General features: G+C 35.2%; 3 protein-coding genes and 1 long non-coding RNA gene across 4 annotated transcripts; all 4 read right to left on the bottom strand.

Annotated features, from left to right (window-relative positions):
- Positions 1-4,502: 4,502 nt before the first annotated feature.
- Positions 4,503-7,217, bottom strand: LOC145578307 (uncharacterized). Its single transcript, XM_081635649.1, has 5 exons — positions 7,111-7,217; positions 6,640-6,917; positions 5,746-6,500; positions 5,160-5,405; positions 4,503-4,823 (listed from the first exon to the last, which is right to left on the bottom strand). Exons 1-5 carry the CDS (start codon positions 7,215-7,217, stop codon positions 4,503-4,505), a joined length of 1,707 nt encoding a protein of 568 aa, XP_081491775.1.
- A 277-nt stretch (positions 7,218-7,494) lies between these two features.
- LOC145577492 (cysteine-rich receptor-like protein kinase 44) lies at positions 7,495-8,853 on the bottom strand. Its single transcript, XM_081634974.1, has 3 exons — positions 8,344-8,853; positions 8,088-8,238; positions 7,495-7,880 (listed from the first exon to the last, which is right to left on the bottom strand). Exons 1-3 carry the CDS (start codon positions 8,430-8,432, stop codon positions 7,653-7,655), a joined length of 468 nt encoding a protein of 155 aa, XP_081491100.1. The 5' UTR covers positions 8,433-8,853; the 3' UTR covers positions 7,495-7,652.
- A 1,299-nt stretch (positions 8,854-10,152) lies between these two features.
- On the bottom strand, positions 10,153-10,563 carry LOC145578306 (cysteine-rich repeat secretory protein 38-like). The gene has a single exon (XM_081635648.1). The coding sequence runs from the start codon at positions 10,561-10,563 to the stop codon at positions 10,153-10,155; it is 411 nt and encodes a 136-aa protein (XP_081491774.1).
- A 3,387-nt stretch (positions 10,564-13,950) lies between these two features.
- On the bottom strand, positions 13,951-16,363 carry LOC145577493 (uncharacterized). Its single transcript, XR_014098813.1, has 3 exons — positions 16,171-16,363; positions 14,495-14,646; positions 13,951-14,262 (listed from the first exon to the last, which is right to left on the bottom strand). It is a non-coding gene; the product is annotated as an uncharacterized LOC145577493 (long non-coding RNA).
- Positions 16,364-22,239: the final 5,876 nt, after the last annotated feature.

Raw genomic sequence — 22,239 nt, 5'->3', positions numbered from 1 at the left:
TATAACTTATAAAAAATTGAAAAAATTTAAAAAAATTAAAAAATGCCCTTGGGTGAGACTCAAATGACGATGTTATATGTTTTTCTTGCTTGACTCTTGAGTGATGAGTAAAATTTCTTTTAGAAGGGTGTGTGCAAGAGTTGGGGTCATTTAGAGGCTTATTAATCTTGATTGCATTAAAGTATATGAAATGAAAACCGATGAATGCTCAATTGCACGTCTAGCATAGGATATTGTCAAATTTGCCCAAAGTAGGATATGTTTGAATCGAATTGCGGTCCCTTGTGCCCTTGATGTGCCTCCTCTCCTCCCCGAAATGAAACTCTATTAGGGAATTGGTTCTACTTGTATCATGTGTAATAAGTGGCATAATAAGCCACATGTTTTGAATAAAGAAAGAGTCGCTCACAGTTAAAAGAGGCGAGGGCAATGAATGTTGAAAATATATATATATATATATATATATATATATATATATATATATATATATATATATATATATATATATATATATATATATATATAGAAAAAGAAAGGGAGATCAAAAACTCCTCCAAAATTCTCAAAATTTTCACTTTTTCTTAATTAGAGGTCAACTTGTGGACGCCTCCCACACATTGTCTATTTTGATGTTTCTTGTGTAAAATTTCCAAGTTAGAGTGTAGTTAAAGGGGCTTGGGTGTGCATTTTGGGAGGTGGACTTGCATTTTGAGATTTTATAACCGAAAGAGGACTTGTTGCAACTTTTGATTATCTAGATGTGCTATAATGAACTAGTAAAAGGTTTAAAGAAGTATCCTAGTGCAACCTTGCTTAATTTTCCTCTTTACCCCCAAATCATGTGTACATTTGTATGATTGGTAATTCTTGAAAGTTGCTCACTTTTCTTACTTGTGTCGCATATCTCGATGAGTTGACTTGGGCGAAAAAAAAACGTTGAAATTGTATGCATATTTTTTTTTGATGATGTGTTGTGGTTTGTGTGAGTTGTGGGTTAGCTCAATGGAAACCCTCACGAGATAATAACTCGTCCTCTTCGGTGACTTAGGGGTTTAAATTGCTTTTCATTTGTGCTAAAAGTGTTTATGGTTGTTACCATGCGGATTTGTGTTTTTGTGTTTCCTCTTTATTACCTCTTCTTGGTTTGATCATTAGCAAGTTATCCTCCTTCTTGATTTGACATGTTTGTTTTGCTCGAAGACTAGCAAAATCTTAGCTTGGGGGGATTTGATAACTTGTTATTTTGTATGATTTTAGGTACTTTTTAACCTTGTTTTCGTGATTATTCGACATCAAAGTTAATTATTTATCCTATTTTTATACAAATTTTGTATCATCCATGCTTCACGGGTTGTTTGTGTTTTTGATGTAATGTAGCTATTTTTAGCACTATATATGGACGTGATCAAGCATGAGTGAACAAGGAGAAGGTAAATAAAGCTTGGTTGATAGAGCAATTAAGGAAGAAGGATGAGTGTCTTAAAGAGAAATAAAAAGCTTTTAGAAAGTTTTGGAAGGATTTTTGCACTAAGGTCAACTTCAACTGACCATAACTTTTGTTCCACTAAACATTTTTAAGTGATTCAAATTGTAGATTAAAGTTAATCTCAAGGGATTTCCAACGACTGGTCACATGCCTTATTCCGTTGAGTAACGAAGAAGTTATGACCTTCCAAAAATAAGATGTTTTACCAGAAAAGATCTGCACGTCCGTGCCAATAAGTGGCACGGCCGTGCAAGTCACTGCATGTCCGTGCCAAATGAAGCACGTCCATGCAAGGTCAGGCAGTATCTACTGGTCGTATTTTAACAGGTCTGCACGTCCGTGCAACCTTTGGCACGTCTGTGCCGACCTGTAGACGGGTCGTTTCCTCGTGTTCTCCGTCCTTTTACTTGGGGGTTATATAATACCTCTTTGGCTTCATTTGTAAAGGGGGGATATTCTTAGAGTAGTTTTATCTTAGTTTAGGGTTTTTAGAGAGAGAAACTCTCATTTTCTAGAGAGAGAAAGTGAGAAAAACTTGTTGAATGCTTGGAATATGAAGAATTGAAGGAAGGAGACTTGAAGATTTGATTATTTCTTGCAATATCAATGAGAATTTCTTACTCTCTCTCTTATTTTATTGCTTTAATTACTTATTTTTGCATCTTTTCTAGTTTAATTACTTGTTTATGTTAGATTAGTGTTTGAATTCATGTTCTTAGTTGTTAACTCCCTTAGTTTTGGAATTTATAATGTTTTGTGAGTAGTTTGTTTACTTGGGATGGTTGAAACCATTGATGAATTCACAAATACTTGTTTGCATGTGTTGATTTAGCTAATGTGGGATGTTAATTAGTTAAGTTTAAGTGGTTTCATTGTTAGTTCTTGTAAGTGGCCATTGCTAGAACTATTTATCTAAGCTTTCTCAACGAAGGATCGAGAGATGAACTTGAGTTAGCTCCCTTATGCTTAATTGACTTGAAATGCCATGAGAATAGGAATTTCCAGTCAAGGGAATGTTTATGTCATCGTGATAATGCTTTAACACTTGTTTTATGCTTTGTAACCACGAGAGTAGGTTGTATTCATAACTCAAGTAATCCCTTTAGCTTGAGAGAGTAGTTGGGTGCCTTAGATGACTTCCCCTAATTTATCCCCAAATTGCTATGTTTTGTATGTTAAATTTTAGTTTGTGAATGACTTAATTGGTGGATACCTTCCCAAGATCCTTTTTATTATTGTTTGTAGTTTTTCATTATAACTTAAAACCCAAAAAGACTTGACTTAACTTATCACAAATCGATTCTTGTTAGTGCTCCCCTTAGTCCTATTGGAATCGACCCTTACTTGCCCTTTCTACCCATTAGAGAGACCAAGTTAGGGTTTTATCTTTGGTAGGCTCGACGACGGCCTATCATTGCTTAACAGTGAGAATTTATGTGAGGACATTAGCAAGTTGATCTATTAAGGGAACATGCTGAGTGACCAAGGTGCCATTGTTGACCATATCCCTGACATAGTGACAGTCAATTTCAACATGTTTAGTGCGCTCATGGAGCATTGGATTTGCTGCAATGGCTATGGCTGCCTGATTATCACACTTCAGAATAGTTGGAGTCAAGTGAGATATTCCAAGGTCTTTAAGAAGGGATTTCTGCCAAGTTACTTCACAAGCAGTCAAAGTCGTTGCTCTATATTCTATTCCGCTGTTGATTTAGCCACAACAATTTATTTCTTTGCCTTCCAAGAGACTGGAGAGTGACCCAGAAGTATACAATAACCCGTAGTTGATCTCCTTGTTGTTGGACAACTATCCCAGTCACTGTCTGAGTAAGCCATCAGCTAAGTAGCAGAGGATGAGGCCAATAAGATTCCTTGATTTACAATGCCAGCCAAGTACCTTAGCAATCTTTTGGCAACCTGCATATGAGTTGCTGTGGGAGAGTGCATAAATTTACTCGGGATTTGGACTGAGAAAGTAATATCTGGTCTTGTAATTGTCTGATAAATGAGCTTTCCAAGTAAGTTCTTGTAGGACACATAATTGAGAAGAGGAGTGCATGTATCATCCCTTAGTTTCAAGTGAGAGTCCATAGGCAGTTTCAATGGTTTGACATCAGGCACGCCTTGATCTTTCAGCAAGTCCAGAACATACTTTCTTTGAGAGATGAATATGCCTTGATCAGACTGATCAATTTCAAGGCTTACAAAGTATCTCAGTTTTCCCAAATCCTTCATGAGAAAATGAGAGAATTGAATAGTAGAGATTTCAGTGTGTAAATTTCTTGGATGTCATTTCCAGTGATCATAAGATCATCTACATAGACTAGGACTGCTGTGAGTGAACTGTTATTGTCTTTAAAAAACAGACTATAAACTTCCCTTGACTGTTTGTAACCAAAAGAGATCAAAGTTGATGAAGGTTTGGAAAACCATTTCCTGGGTGCTTGTTTAAGGCCATACCGTGATTTTATCAGTTTACAAACCAGGTTATTTCTCTTTGACCTTAAGCCATCAGCATTCACAGTAACTCTACTCCCATATCCATTATAACCTTGTGGAAAGTACATGTGTACATCCTGATTTAAGTCACCATGGAGAAAGGCATTGGTGACTTTTACTTGAACAGTTGTCCAGTTCTTCATTGAGGCTATATCTAAGAGAGTTCTCATAGTTGTCATTTTGGCAACTGGAGCAAAATTTTCTCCATAGTCTACACCATACTGCTGCTTACACCCAAGGACCACTATCCTTGCTTTGTGCCTCTCAATTTCTCCATTGGATTTATATTTGGTTTTGTAAATCCAGATCCATTTACTACCAATCACTCTTTTTCCTAGTGGGAGAGTGTTTACAAGCCATGTACCATTTCTTTCACACTGCTCAAGTTCTAAATTCATTGCATTCACCTAGTGTTCTTATGTTACTGCATGTTTAAAATGCTCAAGATCACTGTGTGCTATAAAAGTAGACAAAAAACAGTGAAATTCACCCTTTATACCCTGAGTGGATAAATTGGCTATTTGTTGATCTTTCTTGGTTTAGGTGGAACATAATCCTTCCACCGGGCAGGGGGTTTGGAGATTCTGGTATTGTGTCTAAGGTTGGTTTCAAGATCAGTTTCAGCTTGTATTTGTGTTTCTTGGTCTTGCTGACTTTCAGTTTCAGTCTGAGTGTGAGTTTGTTCCGGTTGTGTAGGTGAGAAAGATGAATTTGGTTCATTGGTGTTGGTGTCAGTTGGAGGATTTTCATAATCATCACAAGAGTTTGAGGTAGGAGAGGGTGTTGTTTGGCTTGGGATCAGAATATCTGGATGGGGAGTTATGTACTTGTCAAGTGACTAAAGTTGAAATGGGAATATGGTTTCATGAAAAGACATATCTCTTGACACAAAAATCGTTTTTTTTTTTCAAGTGAAGTAACCTGTAACCTTTCTGAGTTGCAAGGTATCCCATGAAAACACAGGGTACCCCTCTTGGTTCAAACTTGTCCTTGACAAGAGAAGGGTTTGCAGCAAATGCCAAACAACCAAAAACTTTCATGTGATCGTAGTTGGGTGGTTTTTTGAACAATATTTCATATGTGTCTTGCGTTTAAGTATAGAAGAAGGCGGTCTATTGATGATGTGCACATCAGTCACGACACATTCACCCCAATAAGTCAATACAAGTCTTGCCTGAAATCTGAGAGCCTTGGAAATTTCCAACACAGGCCTGTGTTTTATCTCAGCCCTGACATTTTGTTGAGGTCTGTAAACACAGGAAGTTTGGTGTATTATACACAATTCAGCAAAGAACTCCTGGAAAGGTTTATCATCAAACTCCAAAGCATTATCAGATCTCAAAAACTTGATTTTTGAGTTGAAATGAGTTTGAGCATAGCTAGAGAAAATTTTCAATTGACTCAGGGCATCATATTTATGCTGCAACAAGTACACCCAAGTGTTTCTAGAATAATCATCAACTATATGAGGAAGTACTTGTATTTTTCTCTAGTAGACACTGTGTATGGACCCCATATGTCCATATGAATTAGCTTGATCAAAGGGCTCAGAAGCATGAGATTCACTCAGCTGATATGGAAGCTTTGTAAATTTTGCCATTGGACAAGTGACACAGATTTGACTATTTTTTTTAATAGTCTTTTTGACACAAGATATGTGTTGCAATTTTTCCAAGGAAGCACGCATGTCCCAATCTATGAAGCCATATTGCAAAAGGAACTGATGTTTCCTATTTGGCCGCCACACAAGTTGAACTAACTGATTGCTGTGAAATCATATCTCCATTCAAAGATTCATTAACTAGATAGTAAAGACCATTACTAGCTTTTCCTACACCTTTAATCTTCTTTGAGACAACATCTCTAATTACACAATTAGTTCCATAAAAGTTCACTTCATATTGTGAATATTTGGTCAATTTAGGTATTGAAAGAAGATTATACCTAAATTCAGGCACACACAACACATTATGCAAACTCAAAGAGTTACACAAACTCACATTGCTAATATGTGAGATAGAAGCTGAAGCACCTGTGGGTAGAGTGATTCTAGGAAGATTAGCTACTTCTTTGGAATCTATGAATTTGCTTAGATCACAGCTCATATGGTCTGAAGCACCTGAGTTAATTATCCATCCATGTGGTTGAGCGGCTACATGATGACAGGACACCATGCCTGAGAAACTGTTATCTAGCTCTTCATCAGTTTCACTTCCTTTCACAGCACTAGAAGAAGGAAAGTGTTTCAGAAATTGTTCAAATTGTTGTTGAGTAAAGGTTACATTCCCAGATCCAGGATGAGAAGTTCGTGATGTTGCTGCTAGTTTAAGAGCATTCTTGGCATTCCAGCCTTGATCAGATGAACCTGTTCTTCCCTTGCTCACATTATTGATAAGTTTAAGTTTGGGTTTAAATGGTTTTTTTGGGAAATCCATGTAAATACCAGCACTGATTTTGAGTGTGACCTTTTCCACCTCAATGAGAACATGTGACACTGGTTTTCTCAATGTTCTGTCTGCTATACATGGCAAAAATACCAGGGTCAGCTCAAGGAAGTAACACTTCTCTCTGACTCTCTTCCTACTGCAGCATGGAGCATGCAGACTCTACTGTGGGTAAGGGTGTGAACATAAGCATTTAGCTTCTCATAGCACCATACTGATCATTAAGACCATTCAAAAAATTGAAATAACCTACTTTCTTCTGATTTCTAGCCACAACATTCAACAGGTTTCTAACATTTATAGTTGGTTCAGAAATCACAGGAAGAGCATTCATTGAACCCAGTTCTTCCCACAAACTAGACATAGCAGTAAAGTACACATTAATAGAATTACCATTTTGTTTAAGCTGATACAAATCTTTGTTCAACTTATATTTCCTAGACCCATTTGCCATTGAAAAACGTTTTTCTAGCTGAACCCATGTTTTTCTAGAAGATTTAACATATAGCATAGATTTTTAAATAGTATTAGAGAGACATACATGGATCCAAGAGATTAACATTGAGTTGTAGGTGTCCCACTGGTTTGCTTTAACAGCATCTTACAACATATGCAGATCTGAGAACATTTCTCAGAACAAAGCCTATCTTCTTCTTTGAGGTGAGGGCAATTTATATAGACCTTATCCAGGATCTATAGTCCGCAGCACCAGTCGGTTTATCAACTGAGATGGAGTAAGAGCCATCAGTATGGTGCAAATATAGCACACTGTTAGCATCAGTTGCCATGATATAAAGCTTCGATTTTTAAAGAACAAAAGGCAGAAGAAAGCTTCAATTTTGGAAATATGGCAAGGATGAATAACAAGGATCGAAAGTTTAGAATACCCAATTTTGCATCAGTGGCTCTGATACCATGAAGAGTAAATAAGCTTGATGCAAGGGGTTTTAGCATATTAGAGAAGAGAAGAGAAAGTAAGGGAAGAAGATGGTTTGATATTAGGTCTAGAAAAATATCTGTTCCACTTGGGATTACAAGAGACAAACCAAGAAATATATAGTTACTACAAGACAAAAATAAATGACAGCTAGTCCTATCATTGCACAGAAAGAAATGTTGTAATTCTTATAACGGTAATCAAACATTCCACCCCTATAGAGTACGGTTACAGCTCACAGAGAATTAGCTGGCAAGGAGCAGGACAAAAAGCAGAGGAACCTTCCTTAATATCCAAAGATAACATGAGCTGGTTTTGAAGGCTCTTTTATACCAGTAGAATCATTTAGCATGTATCGAACAATAGCCATAGTTGGCCTTTGCGTTGGATTCTCTTGAACACACAACAATGCAATCTTAATAATTCTCAGTACTTGAGCTTTGTGATCCTCTATTTTCTGCAATGTTGTATCTACCACGTCTAAAGCTATACCATTATACCGCTTCCTCCACACCTACAATAGGGAAAGAACTCAATTAATAGTTACTTTAATTGTTTGTTATATAATCGTTGTGTAAACAATGATCTTGCTTAAGCAGCCTCAGCTACTAATATAATTAGGCCTAAATATTTTTGTGTTATGTATCCTTATAAATCCGTCAAGCAATATGTAAAAGTGATAACTTGTATGCATGTATTGTACCAATATTTTCATACTTACATAGCTAAGAAGATCCTCATCATTTTCACCCTTCGAAAAGTCATTAATCATTTTACCGCATATGATTTCCAGGAGTATGACTCCAAAGCTGAAGACATCAGACTTAACAGAGAAAATCCCTTGTTGCACGAATTCTGGAGGCATATATCCGCTGAATTTGTAACATTTACAGTTATAAAAAAGTTTATTTATGCAATTCAAACATTGTACATATATTTGTTAGATTTCTGGAAAATTCCTCAAAGGTAACACTTACTAGGTTCCCTTAATTGTGCTAGTAGCTCCCCTAGTTTGGTCTTCATGAACGTGGGTTGCTTTGCTGAAGTTCGATATTTTGGGCTTCATGTCAGCATCTAAAAGTATGTTGTTGGGTTTAAGATCTCGATGAATCACCCTTAGTTGGGAATCTTCGTGTAGGTAACTGATACCTCTAGCGATTGCCTGTATGATATTGTATCGTATTTCCCAATTTAAATTTGCACGCCGTGCAGGATTTGCAAATTGGTTAGCTAATTGGTACAAGTATGATTTAGAATCCAATTATGCAAGGTGATCTTCATACAAATATGTATAGCTCTCACCATGTAGAAACCAATCGAGACTTTCGTTGGGCAAGAACTCGTATATAAGAAGCCTTGAATCATGGTGAACACAAATACCTAGGAGCTTTACCAGGTTTCTGTGTTGTAGGTTGGTCAATAAAAGAACTTCATTGTTAAATTTCAACTCAACATCTCTGACAATTTTTATTAGCCTCTTAACTGCTATTTCTTGCCCACCAGGAAGCACACCCTATGTTGTCAGCACGTAAATAATTAAAGCACTGCACCAAACCACCAAGCTAATGAAATGAATTAAAACTAAGGCCGGTTCAATGGCCGCATTTCACTTAGAATTCAAATAAGGGTGAGTTTTGATACCTTATATACTTTAGTAGAACTTCCCATGCCTAGGATTTTAGTATCAGAAAAGTTACATGTTGCAGCTTGTATTACACTGAAATCAAATTGCATGAAATCGACACATCTTATCTGATCATTATCTTAATGAAGCAATTGGAATTCAATTAGTGATTTGTTCAAGTAAATGTAAATAAATGAATTTCGTATGTACAAGGTACAACCCAAAACATTGCATAATAAGATTTAAGAACAAGGTATACAGAACTAGTAGTTGTACCATTGAACTTACTCTCTATTTCGACTTCTTTATTCTCTCTTTTTCTTCTTGAGAAATAGGAAAATAAGCAGACGGTTATCAATAGTGCAAATACGATGCCAACAATGATATAAATGTACCATCCTGCATGTGAATAATTGATAAATAAACTTTGTAATAATTTATAAAAGTGCAAATACTTGAAAACCCGCTAGAGTTGCCACACAAATTCATGTTTATATTAAATATAACAGCTTTTTATCAATTTGTATTTATCCCGCATGTGATGAAAAGTATGGGTCCCGCATGTGAATAATTGATAAATAAACTTTTGTATTTATCCCGCTGTTTATGTTAAATATATCAAATGGTAAAGTGGTAAATAAATCAACAACTTTTTATCAATTTGTATTTATGTTGTTTTATTTATAATTTTGTCATTTGATAAACAAATTTTGTTTATCATATTGATAAACTTGAAAATGAAAAGTGACGATATAATATTGTGTTTTATTTGCATAATCAAGAAGAGTTAAGTTCTATTTACCTGATTTCCTTCTGCTGTGGCGGACTAAAGAAGTATTGAATGGTGATGGAACTGGTGGCATGGAAATCCCGCTAACCATATTGAAAAATAGATAATTCTCAAACCGAACTGCGCAGCTAGGTAGAAAGATTACAGCTCCTTTTAGAAAATCATTATAGAACTGTAAGCTACTTATAGCACTTTGCAAACAAGCGAAGCAATCTGAAGCAGATAAATCTGGGGTGCAAAGGGTTAATGCATATACTTTAAGGGAGGTAGTAACATCAACAGCTTGGGCTCCATATTTATATCTCGAATCACCTGCTGCTGCCTTTTTTACTAGCTTGCTTAACAATGTCGCCGTTTTTTGCCTGAATTTTTCTACATAAGGCTCATGATTCGGCCATGAGCTCTTATAGGCCTGTATGAGTATCGCAACATACATTTAGTATCGTAAAACCCAATTGACTCATTATTACCTGTAAGACATACCACCCGGAACTTGTTCACTGCATTAGTCAGGCAACTGTGGCAGTCAGCCTGTAAGAGGTCTTCCCTGCATACCGCAATGCTATAAACTTTGTCGGGTTCTTGCCCTACAGACAAGTTGAAAAATCCATTGCCGATCTCAGTATTGGAGGTGAAAATGGAGAAAAGTTTATTGAGGTTTCTGTTAAACGCTTTTGTCCCATTGCCTTCACATTGGTAGCAGTTATACTCTTGTGCAATTGTAAAAGCACCGTGTGACAAGACTATTAGAGCTAGTCTCAACCAGAGATTTGGAAAACTCATCGACGTATCTCTCTGATAAATTTGGCTGATAAATGTTTGTGATTTTTTTGGCTAATATTAAAGGGGTTCAATTTATAACACGGGTTTGGTTAATGTTAGAGACATCCTTTAGTAATCGTAAGTTTAAAAAAAAAAAATTAAATGAAACTAGATAAAATACTATACAGTTAATACAGAGTATTAAATTTATACAGTCAATGAGCAGGAAATATCCTTATGTGCGTCTTGCATCCGGATGCATGTAAAAATTTCTATAATGCGACTGGGACCAATTTTAGACTTTTAGTGAATGAGACCATGGGCTAAATGACATCCATTCCTTTTATTTTTCCAAAGAAAAATCAAGAGTCGTGGCACCGTTTATTTTGGGTTGGATATAATAGTCCAAGAGGAGAAGGCAGAATACGTTATGGGTTTTGACTATGTTGTCAACAATATGGATAGCTCAAGTGGTTAGAGCTTCCCTCCCGATTGCAGCCATTTTAAAAAATTGTAAATTGCAGCCATTTTAAAAAATTGCAAATTGCAGCCAAAAAGTTCGTATAAATTGTAAATTCCAGCATGATTTAACTTTTTTATCAGTATACATGTCGAAAAATCATCGATTAAGGTTTTACGGGCTATTTTAGCCCTTAGGGATCCCAATTGAGCTCAGAATTAGCAAAAAAATAACGCAAGTGCCTCGTTTTGCGTAACAAAAATGTATCAATTTGTGGGAAACTGTAAAAATAAGACACTTACATTTTTTTTTTTTTTTTTTTTTGCTAATTTAGAGCTCAATTCAGTCCCCTATGAACTAAAATGACCCCTAAAACCTTAACTGAAGATTTTTCAACATGTAAATCGATGAAAAAATTGATTTGAGCTGCAATTTACAAAACACGAACTTTAAATGGCTGCAATTTGCAAATTAGAGTAAAAAGAACAAGGGCAAGGGTGATGAGATCGATCCCAGGATCATCAGAAATCGAGAGGGGAGCTCTAACCACTTGAGCGATACCTCACTTTCATATATTTTGTAGAATATAATAACATAGTACTTCACGTATTCTCTTTTAATTGATAAAAAAAAAGTGTTACGTTTAGCATTTTAACTATTGCAATATTATATCAATTATTTGGTTAATGGATTTCTCTCTCTTTACATTATGTGCTTTATATCTCTCTTTATCTCTTAATTGCCTCACTTACAAACTACATGATCATTGATTATTAAAGAAAAATAAAACGGAAGAATTAAAAAATAAAAAAATAAGGGAAATTCTCAATGATACTCATCAGTTTTATTTTTTTTCTCAATGGTAAACACTAAAATATTAAATTATCTTTGGTAATGAACCATTAATTTGTAAAACTAATTCAATGGTAACATTAGTCAAGCATTTAAGAAATATTAACCATGGTTAATGTTTTAAAAGGGAGGAAAATAAGAAATGTCTAAAATACCCCTATGTTAAAAAAAAAGAAGAAGAAGAAAACCACTCACTTCTTTTCCCCTCCCCCAACCCAGCTAGCCCCTGCCTACCCACGACCCCGGCGCCGCCGCCAACCCAACAGTCATCATCATCACGTCATCATCATTTTCATCATTAACAGAACACCCACAATCATTCATCATTTTCACCATTATTGGTCGGGTCATTTCCAAGTCAGGTCATATTCGGGTTCAACAAACTATAAATAGATAATTATAATTTTTGTCAAGCTAATTATTTCCTTTGATTATAATATATATATATATATATATATATATATATATATATATATATATATATATATATATATATATATATATATATATATGGCAATATACTAGGGAATTATAGTCTATAATTTAGGAAAATAATTATCTCCTTTGACCATACAACAAATATATACTATATTTAACTCTTAAATTTGAGGATGATGGTCCTTTCTTTTGTTGGCTTGGATCGACTTGATCTCCCTAGACAAAATGCTTTGATCAACAATAATAAGGTGGTCTAAATTGCATTTAAGGTGATTTGAAATCAGGTCAAGAATAATTTGGGTTGAATTTAGGCTGGGTTAATAACAAGTCGTGTTAATTTCGAGTCGAGTTAGTAACAGATCAAGTTGAATTTTTGGGTCGGGTAAGTGATAGGTCTGATAAAATTTGGGTCGACTCAATAATATAACAAGTCGGGTTTGATTTGGGTCAGGTCAATAACAAGTAGGGTTGATTTCGAGTCAGGTTTGTAACAGGTTGGGTTAAATTCGGGTCGGGTTAGGAACGGGTCGGGCTGAATTCAGTTCAGGTTAGTAACAAGTCAGGTTAAATTCGGGTTTTGACGGGTTTAAACGTGTTTGGTTCAATTTTGGTTCAAGTCGAGTTCGGTGCAAGTTAATTAATAGGGCGTTGTAAATTGGTAAATCGGTGCAAGATGTAAATCGGTAAATTGGCCGTTTAAAGACAAATTAGATGGTTTCACCCACCCAATTGGACTCCCGTAGGGTATTAGGGACCAGATAAACATTTTGACAATTTTTATTCTGGGCGAAAAAAAGTCAAAAATTTCCAAAATTGAAGGATAATGTCCACGCTTTTCAAGAAATTTTAGAGGTTTTGGAGTCCGGTGTCGCAAAGTCTTAAGATTTTTGGGAATAAATATGGGGGTCAAAAAATGTCTATTGGAACCATATATGATCATTATATGTTGTCATAGATGTTCGTGGTAGGCTTGAGTTAATGAAATCAATGCAAGTTGTAAACCGGTAAATTGGTCGTTGAAAGGCAAATTGGATGGTTCCACCCACCCAATTAGACTCTCGGAGTGAATTAGGGACCATGGTAAACATTTCGGCAATTTTTATATTTGGCCGAAAAAAATTCAAAAACACTACTACAAAAAAGGCCTTAGAGAACTGTTAAAATAGGCTTTATAGATAGCCTTAGGGGCGATCTTCTGCTAAGCGATGTATAAAGTATAGAGAACGGGTCGTTTAGGCGTTTTATATAATAACAAATAGAGAACGGTTGTTAGTCACAACCGTTCTCTTTTCCCTTCTTAAATTTGTACACTTAGGAAGGAATAAAGAACGGTTTAGGACACTTAACCGTTTTATATTGCATTACAATAGAGAACGATTAAGTTAGATAACAGTTCTTTAATGTTTTTTTTTTTAATCCAGCCATAATAATTCGAATTACTTTTGTACGTATTTTATATTGTATTATTCCCGTATTTTGATAATCTGTATTATTTTTGTATTTCATTTAGACCTGTATTTGTTGTATTCCTGTTTTGTATCTTGTACATTTATCCTGTAAGAAAAATTCCACATTTCCCATGTAAAATAAATCCATGATCCTGTATACGTGCAATATAAATTTTTGTATAATAAAATCAACAAAAATATTTCCAGATATGACAAAAGCAATCAAAATATACTTCATATATATAATTTAAAACATCGAACCACAATTAAATTGAATCATTCATACAAAATTTGTACTATACAAAAAAATACGTGAGTTAAATATCAAAACACCTTTCTAGTTAATGTTGATTGAAAAAAAAAATTATGCTTAGATATACCAATACCATATTGATCTACAATTCACATAAATCGTCGTCGTTGTCGTCATTTGGTTGATGGTATCCGGTAACATATGAAATCCATCTTTTCCTAAGCTCGTCGATCATTTGTTGAGAATATGTAGGGAACTTGCTTAAAATACTACATACAAAACAATCTAAAATACATACATATTAGTTAATAATATACAATAAATTCATCTAATTAAATATAAATAAGCATATCCTTTTTTTTTTATCTAAGTTCATAAGAATAAATACTATCCAAAAAGGCTGCTCATAATACACATAACAGCCATGTGCATAATAGTTTCTGTCAGTGCATGCCTCAGAAATTTTTTAGCAATCACACAATAGAGATACCAGTTTCATACCAAAAACATTGCTTCCTCCACTTGTGGGACTGAAGTTTGTCAAGCCAACTTTCATGGATCAAATTTTGCCTTCAGTGGAACTTTAGAACTTCTTCTATCGCCCCTTCTGCCATTTATATTGTTCTTTTGTTTAACTGTTTGAGATTTGTCTACTGTAAAAATAAATATGAGCCGATATCAGTCAATTAAACTACAAGAACATCATTGAGACAAGGAATAAGCTTACAAAAAAACTTGAATCTCTATCTTCATATGCCATAAATACTAGTAAATTAAAACAGTACAGACATCAGATTCATGCTAACTATTTTCCACACCAGACATAGTCAAGAAAAGAACCACAGTCAGCAATGATAATTGATAATTGCTATCTTGCTGCACAACACACCAAGCTTTAGAAAAAAAAAGAAGAAAAGAAAAAAAAAAAAAAAAGGAAAACAACACAGATGACTGCCTTAACCTACATCACCTCAAGAACCTTTTGAATACATTATGTTTGAAAGTTGCAAATCATTTCTATTGCTTGCAATTGTCTAATCTCCAACCTAGCTGCATACGAATCATCTATATTTTACTCATTTCAACATTAGACCCCTTAAACTACCTATAAAAGATCACCCATTTCAACATTAGTGCTTCCTTCTGTTCTGTACACAGGCCTTAGACAGTTGTTTTAAAAACAATGGATTAAGCACATTTGCACAATGCAAGTCATTAATCTATTCAAAAGGCCTTATAACTCATTTTTGCCAACTCAAGAGCAACCCGATTGCCATCACGTTTCACAAATGAAAAGGAACAAACACGACACCTAGCAGCTAAATTCAGGATATTATTCACTACCAAACCAAACTAAGTAGTAAGTAGGATGCACATCTCTTTTCTTCAAGGCATTGCACAGCTTCAAGCAGTCAGTTTCTAAACACAGGCTGAAAAAACCCAGGTGCAAGGCAATCCCCAAGGCAAAAATCACCCAGAAATTCAAGGAAATTTGAGCAAAAATCACCTAGAAATTCAAGGAAATTCGACCTAATAATCGACCCAAAAACCGACCCAAAACCCCAGAAAATCGACCCAAAAACCCCAGAAAATTGACCCAAAAACCCCAAAAATTCTACCCAAATACCCCCAGAAATTTCTACCAAAAAAATTTCCACAACTTCAACAACCAAACCGCAGGAATTCGAGCATTAATAAAACCCCCAATTCAAGCATTAATAAAACCCCCAATTTCGAGCAAAACAACAAAATAAAACCCTAAGAAACCCCAGGAATTCGAGCATTAATTCGAGCAAATTCGATTATGGGCAAATTCAAGCAAATTCGAGCAAAAAATTAGCAAATTCGAGCATTAATTCGAGAAATTTCGAGCAAAAAATCGAATCAAAACCCCAGGAATTCGTTGAGTAAATTCGACAAAATTAAGGGTAATTTGATTGAACTTACCGCAATAATTCGACTTAAATATTTACATACAAACAATCGATGAATTTATCCCAAAAACAAGAACTTTGAAGGTTTTTTCAATCACCTAAAATTCGAATTCTACGAATTTACTTCTATTTCCTCCATAACTCGAATGATTCATGCAATTAGATTGACAATTATCAGAATCCAATTACTCTACCACAATAAAAATTCGAACCAAAAAAAAAAAAAAAAAAAATCGAGCCTACCTTAATTTACTGGTGGCTCAGCAGACATGTGCGGTACTGCAGACGTGGAACGGCGGTGGAGCTGCGGTGCAGTAAGCGGCTGATGAAAGATTTGCTATGGAGGTTTGATGAAGGTTTAATGAAGGTTTCACTTTTTTTTTACAGATGAATGAGAAAGAGGTTTCACTTTTTGATGAAAGTGAAAGTGTTAATTGCTTCAATTTTCCCTTTTAGTAGTTTGGGTAAAAAAAAATTTACGGAAATTTCGGTAATTTTTTTTTTTTTTTTTTGGTAAACATGAATAAATTATTATTGTGTATGTACGTATATAATTTCCTCCTAATTAAAAATAATAATTAATTAATATAATACAAAACGGTTGTCAAGATGACCGTTCTATATCATCTATAATAAATAATTATTATTTTTAATTATTTGAGTAAATTGAAATATAGTACGGTTAACTATGCTAACCGTTCTATACGTATTAACATATAGAACGCCTTTTATATTAAAACGATCTATATTCTTCTGGAGAACGCCTACCTTTAATAACCGTTCTATATTTTGCGATCTCTAATCTAGTTTTTGGTGTAGTGAAAATTCCAAAATTAAAGGCTTATATCCATTCTTTTTGAGAATTTTTGGAGGTTTCGGGGCCCGGTGTCGAAAAGCCTTGAGATTTTAGAGAATACATCTTGGGGTCATATAATGTCGTTTGGAACCATATATGATCATTATATTTTGTCATAAATGTTCGTGGTAGGCTTGAGTTAATGAAATCGGTGCAAATTGTAAATCGGTAAATTGGTCATTTAAAGGAGAATAGGATGGTTCCACCCACCCAATTGGACTCCCAAAGGATATTAAGGACCATGGTAAACATTTTGGCAATTTTTATTTTCAAGCGAAAAAAGTCAAAAAATTCCAAAATTTAAGGCTAATATCCTCGTTTTTTGAGAAATTTTGGAGGTTTCAAGGCCCGGTGTCGAAAAGGCTTGAGATTTTAGGGGAAAAATCTCGGGGTCATATAATGTCGTTTTGAACCATATATGATCATTATATATTGTCATAAATGTTCATGCATGGTGGGCTTGAATTAATGAAATCGGTGCAAGTTGTAAATCAGTAATTTGTTCGTTTAAAGGCAAAATAGATGGTTCCACCAACCCAATTGGACTCCCAGAATATATTAAGGACCATAGTAAATATTTCGGCAATTTTTATTTTCGGGCCAAAAAAAAGTTAAAAAATTTCAAAATTGAAGTGTAATATCCACGCTTGTTGAGAAATTTTGGATGTTTTGGGGCCCAGTGTTGAAAAGTCTTGAAATTTTAAAGAATATATCTCAAGTTCATATAATGTCATTTGGAACCATATATGATCATTATTTGTTGTTATAAGTGTTTGTGGAAGGCTTGAGTTAATGAAATTGGTGCAAATTGTAAACCAGTAAATTGGTCGTTAAAAGGCAAATTGCATGGTTCCGCCCATCCAATTGCACTCCTGGAGGTATAAGGGACCATGTTTAACATTTCATCACTTTTTATTTCAGGGCGAAAAAAAGTCAACAATTCCAAAATTAAATCCACGCATTTTGCGAAATTTTGGAGGTTTCAGGATCCAGTGTTGTAGACACCCATTTGTGTCTCCCCAAAACCAAACCCAGTGATGAGTGCCTTTCACGTCGAATCATAATCGAATGAAACGAAAGTGTGGAAAGGTCTAGTGTTGCGGAAAGTTTTATTTTCTCTTCTCTCTGTTTTTGAAAACTTTATTTTAAGAAAACAGCCAATCCAGTTTGGTTGGTCCATGATATGGGTCCAATAGTGGTATAGTTGGATGGGGCTTGCAAAGACCTTTCCAACGACATATTATAAGCCCAATTCCGATGAATATTGAGGAATTTATGGCCAATTTACTAAACTGGGCCCGGTTTGAGTAAGTACGGCCCTATGATCTAGGGGAGGGCCTAATATAGTTTATCATTCCTGATGTAATTAGGAATGGTTTTAGTCTTCTAGAACATTCTAGAAGGTTTTATCATTCTTAATTCAATTAGGACTCTTCAGAGTTTTAATTAGATCAAATAGCATTTTTCGATTGAAATTATATTATTTTATCTTCCAGTACGGTAAAATTATCAGATTCTCGAAAATGTGTTAAAATCCGGTTTGGCGTCCAACCCCAGGCCTTGGCGCCTGGAATCAGGATTAGCGCCAGACGCCAGCATTGGCGCCTGGCGCTAGCCACTGGTCCTGGCGCCAATGAGCCAGGGCTGGCGCCAAGGTGTTTTTGTGGTCTTCAGACTCTGTTTTGATAAATTATCTTTTTTGGATGATTTTCTCTATAAATATCGTATCAAAAACTCCGTTTTCATTCATCAACAATCATCAATTTTCATGAACAAGCATTAATCATTCATCTTAATCATCCATCTCTTTCATTCTCCCTTTTCTTAAATTCTCTTTCGAATACAAAATTTCGCATTCACAAGATCTTGATACACCTAGCCATATTCGAAGTTGCCTTCGCCCTAGACGTGAAAGGTTTTAATTTCTGAGGGTTTGGTCCCAAATCTCTCTTTTAATTATTTAATTTAATTGTTTTGTTTATTATTTTCCTTGAAGTTACTAACGTGTGTATTTTGTTATTAGAAAGAGGTACGAGGCATCCACGTAAGTACTTTAATTGGTTTTATTGATTTATGATGTAGAAATCATGCTTAGGTTGTTATTATGATTCCTAATGTTATGTTAGGGCGTTATGATATTCCTAGTATCATGTTTAGGGTAACTTTAATATTAAGTATGATGCCTTTTATTCTCTTCCTAATATTTATGATTGTTAGTATCATGTTAGGGCTAAAGATTTGATTTTTATTGCTTAGTGACATGCTAGGGTTTGTTATTAATCTTGTTAGTATCATGCCTAGGATCTTGCTATGCTTTAGCATGATTATAATTATAATTTATGATTATCATTATGATTGATATTATTATTATTGATGATATTCATTACTATGTTGCTTGATACATTATTTTATATTCTTTATTGCTTGATCACCTTTTATTGCATGCTTAAAGGGAATTTGTACTTGTAACCACGCTTAATAAGATAATTAATAATCTTGTTAGGGTTAATTGTGATTATAAATTCAAGTGATCGCCAATAATAGTTTATTTGTGCATTAATGTTCAACCAACATAGATTAAACAGGTTTAGGGTTAATCCTATTGATTGTATGTTAATTGGAAAGCGCACATGAATACGAGCAGAATAAAGTAGAGGCCTATTATTAGGGCAGGTTCAATCTCTTTTAGGTTGGATTTGTACCATCATCCCCGAACCCTTATTTGGTTCATGACCTTATGGAGTTGACGATCTCTTGGATCGTTAAGGGGTGTAACCTTCATCCTATGAACGGTTTACAAGTTCCTTAAAAACTTGTTGGCGACTCTTTTGCTCTATCTTCTTCCCTTTTGGACGCCACCGTACTTTAGTGTATGATCACAGTGGGGTTCAAGCTAGTGGGATTTTAAAGGCTTGAAATTATTCCCTACAAGTGTCAAAAAGTATTAATATTTTAGGGGATACATCTCGGGGCCGTATAATGCCGTTTGGAATATTTTTTATTCATTATATGTTGTCATATATGTTCATGGTAGGCTTGAATTAATGAAATAAGTGCAGGTTGTAAACCGATAAATTAGTCGTTTAAAGGCAAATTGGATAGTTCAACCCACCCAATTGGACACCCGGAGAACATTAGGGACCATAGTAAACATATTGGAATTATATTTCTGGGCGAAAATAAGTCTAAAAATTCCAAAATTGAACGCTAATATCCACGTTTTTTAGAGATGTTGTAGGTTTTAGGGCCCGGTGTCAAAAAGCCTTGAGATTTTAGGAGATAAATCTAAGGGTCATATAATGTCGTTTGGAAACATATATGATCATTATATGTTGTCACAAATGTTCGTGGTAGGCTTGAGTTAATGAAATCGGTGCAAGTACCAGTAACTTTGTCGTTTAAAGACGAATTGGATGGTTCCACCCACCCAATTTGACTCCCGGAGGATATTAGGGACTATGGTTAACATTTCCGCAATTTTTATTTTCGGACAAAAAAAATTCAAAATTTTCCAAAATTGGATGCATTATCCACGTTTTTTTTAAACATTTCGAAGGTTTCGGGGCCTGCTGTTGAAAAGCAATGAGATTTTAGAGGATACATCTCGGGGTCATATAATGCCATCTAGAACCATACATGATCATTATATATTGCATAAATGTTCGTGGTAGGCTTGAATTAATGAAATCAGTGCAAGTTGTAAATCGGTAAATTGCCCGTTTAAATGCAAATTCGATGGTTCCACCCAGCTAATTAGATTCCCGGAGGGTATTAGGGACCATAAAAAACATTTCGACAATTTTTATTTCTATGCAAAAAAGTCCAAAATTCCAAAATTGAAGGCTAAGATCCACGCTTTTAGAGATTTATAGGCCCAGTGTCGAAAAGCCTTGAAAATTTAAGGGATACATCTCGGGGTCATATAATGCCGTTTGGAATCATATATAATCATTATATGTTGTCATAAATGTTCGTGGTAGGCTTGAGTTAATGAAATCGATGCAAGTTGTAAACTGACAAATTGGTCCTTTAAAGACAAATTGGATGGTTCCACCCATCCAATTGGACTCCCGGAGGTTATTAGAGACCATGATAAACATTTCGACAATTTTTATTTTCGGGAGAAAAAAAGTCAAAAAATTCAAAAATTGAACGTTAATGTCCACCATTTTGACAATTTTTAGAGTCTTCGGGGTCCAGTGTCTAAAAGTCTTGAAATTCTAGAGAATACATCTCGGGGTCATATAATGTCGTTTGGAAACCATATGAGATCATTATTTTTGTTATAAATGTTCGTGGTAGGCTGGAGTTAATGAAATCGGTGCAAATTGTAAACTGGTAAATTGGTCGTTTAAAGGCAAATTGGATGGTTTCACCCACCCAATTGGACTCCCGGAGAGTATTAGAGACTATGCTAAACATTTTGGCAATTTTTATATCCACGCTTTTTGAGAAATTTCGAATGTTTCGGGGCCCGATGTCGAAAAGAAATGAGATTTTAAGGGATACATCTCAGGTCATATTATGCTGTTTGAAACCATAAATGACCATTATATGTTGTCATAAATGTTCGTGGTAGACTTGAGTTAATGAAATCAGTGCAAGTTGTAAACTGGTAAATTGGTCGTTTAAAGGCAAATCGGATGTTTCCACCCAACCAAGTGGACTCCCGGAGGGTATTAAGGACCATGATAAACATTTGGCAATTTTTATTTCCAGACAAAAAAAAGTTAAAAAAATCCAAAATTGAAGGCTATTATCCACGTTTTTAAGAAATTTTGGAGGTTTCGTGACCCGGTGTCGAATAGATTTGAGATTTAGGGAATACATCTTTGGGTCATATAATTTCGTTTGCACCATATATGATAGTTATTTGTTGTCATAAATGTTCATGGTAGGCTTAAGTTAATGAAATCGGTGCAAGTTGTAAATCGGTAAATTGGCCGTTAAAAGGCAAATTATATGGTTCTACCTAGGGGTGTACATAAACTAGCCCGGACCTGAAAACGGACCTGAACCGGACCTGTTGGGACCGGACCTGATCCGGACCTGCAGATTCAGGTCCGGTCCCGGTCCTTGAAATTCTAGGATTTCGGGTTTCAGGTCCGGTCTGGGTAAAACCCAGAAATTTCAAGTCCGGACCTGAAACCGGTAAAACTATTTTTTTTTATTTAATAAGTCTAAATAGGTCCATAAACAGGTCCAAACAGGTCCATTACAGGTCCAAACAGGTCTAAACAGGTCCAATCATGTCTAAATAGGTCCAAAACAGGTCCATAACAGGTCCAAACAGGTCTAAACAGGTCAACACTTTCATCTTATTTTAAAAAAATCAAAAAAAAATAATAATCAGGTCTATTCAGGTCCAAACCCGGACCGGACCTGATTTTTCAGGTCTGAACCGGAACCGGACCTGTTGATTCAGGTCCGGTCTCCGGTCCTTAAAAATCAAGGAT

The sequence above is a fragment of the Chenopodium album genome, chromosome 14, assembly GCF_948465745.1.
Source record: "Chenopodium album chromosome 14, dcCheAlbu1.1, whole genome shotgun sequence".
In the NCBI taxonomy this organism is placed as follows: domain Eukaryota; kingdom Viridiplantae; phylum Streptophyta; class Magnoliopsida; order Caryophyllales; family Amaranthaceae; genus Chenopodium; species Chenopodium album.
This window is presented reverse-complemented; position numbering and strand designations above follow the sequence as displayed.

Excerpts from the sequence above, each read along its gene's own strand:
- LOC145578307 (XM_081635649.1), bottom strand. The coding sequence starts at position 7,217 with ATGGCAACTGATGCTAACAGTGTGCTATATTTGCACCATACTGATGGC. Across the intron at positions 6,501-6,639 it reads TGGTCTTAATGATCAGTATG|ACAGAACATTGAGAAAACCA; the intron begins GTGCTATGAGAA and ends CATGTATAGCAG. Across the intron at positions 5,406-5,745 it reads ATATGATTTCACAGCAATCA|CATAAATATGATGCCCTGAG; the intron begins GTTAGTTCAACT and ends TACTTGTTGCAG.
- LOC145577492 (XM_081634974.1), bottom strand. The coding sequence starts at position 8,432 with ATGAAGCCCAAAATATCGAACTTCAGCAAAGCAACCCACGTTCATGAA. Across the intron at positions 8,239-8,343 it reads AGCACAATTAAGGGAACCTA|CGGATATATGCCTCCAGAAT; the intron begins GTAAGTGTTACC and ends TTACAAATTCAG. Across the intron at positions 7,881-8,087 it reads ATGAGGATCTTCTTAGCTAT|GTGTGGAGGAAGCGGTATAA; the intron begins GTAAGTATGAAA and ends TCCCTATTGTAG.
- LOC145578306 (XM_081635648.1), bottom strand. The coding sequence starts at position 10,563 with ATGAGTTTTCCAAATCTCTGGTTGAGACTAGCTCTAATAGTCTTGTCA.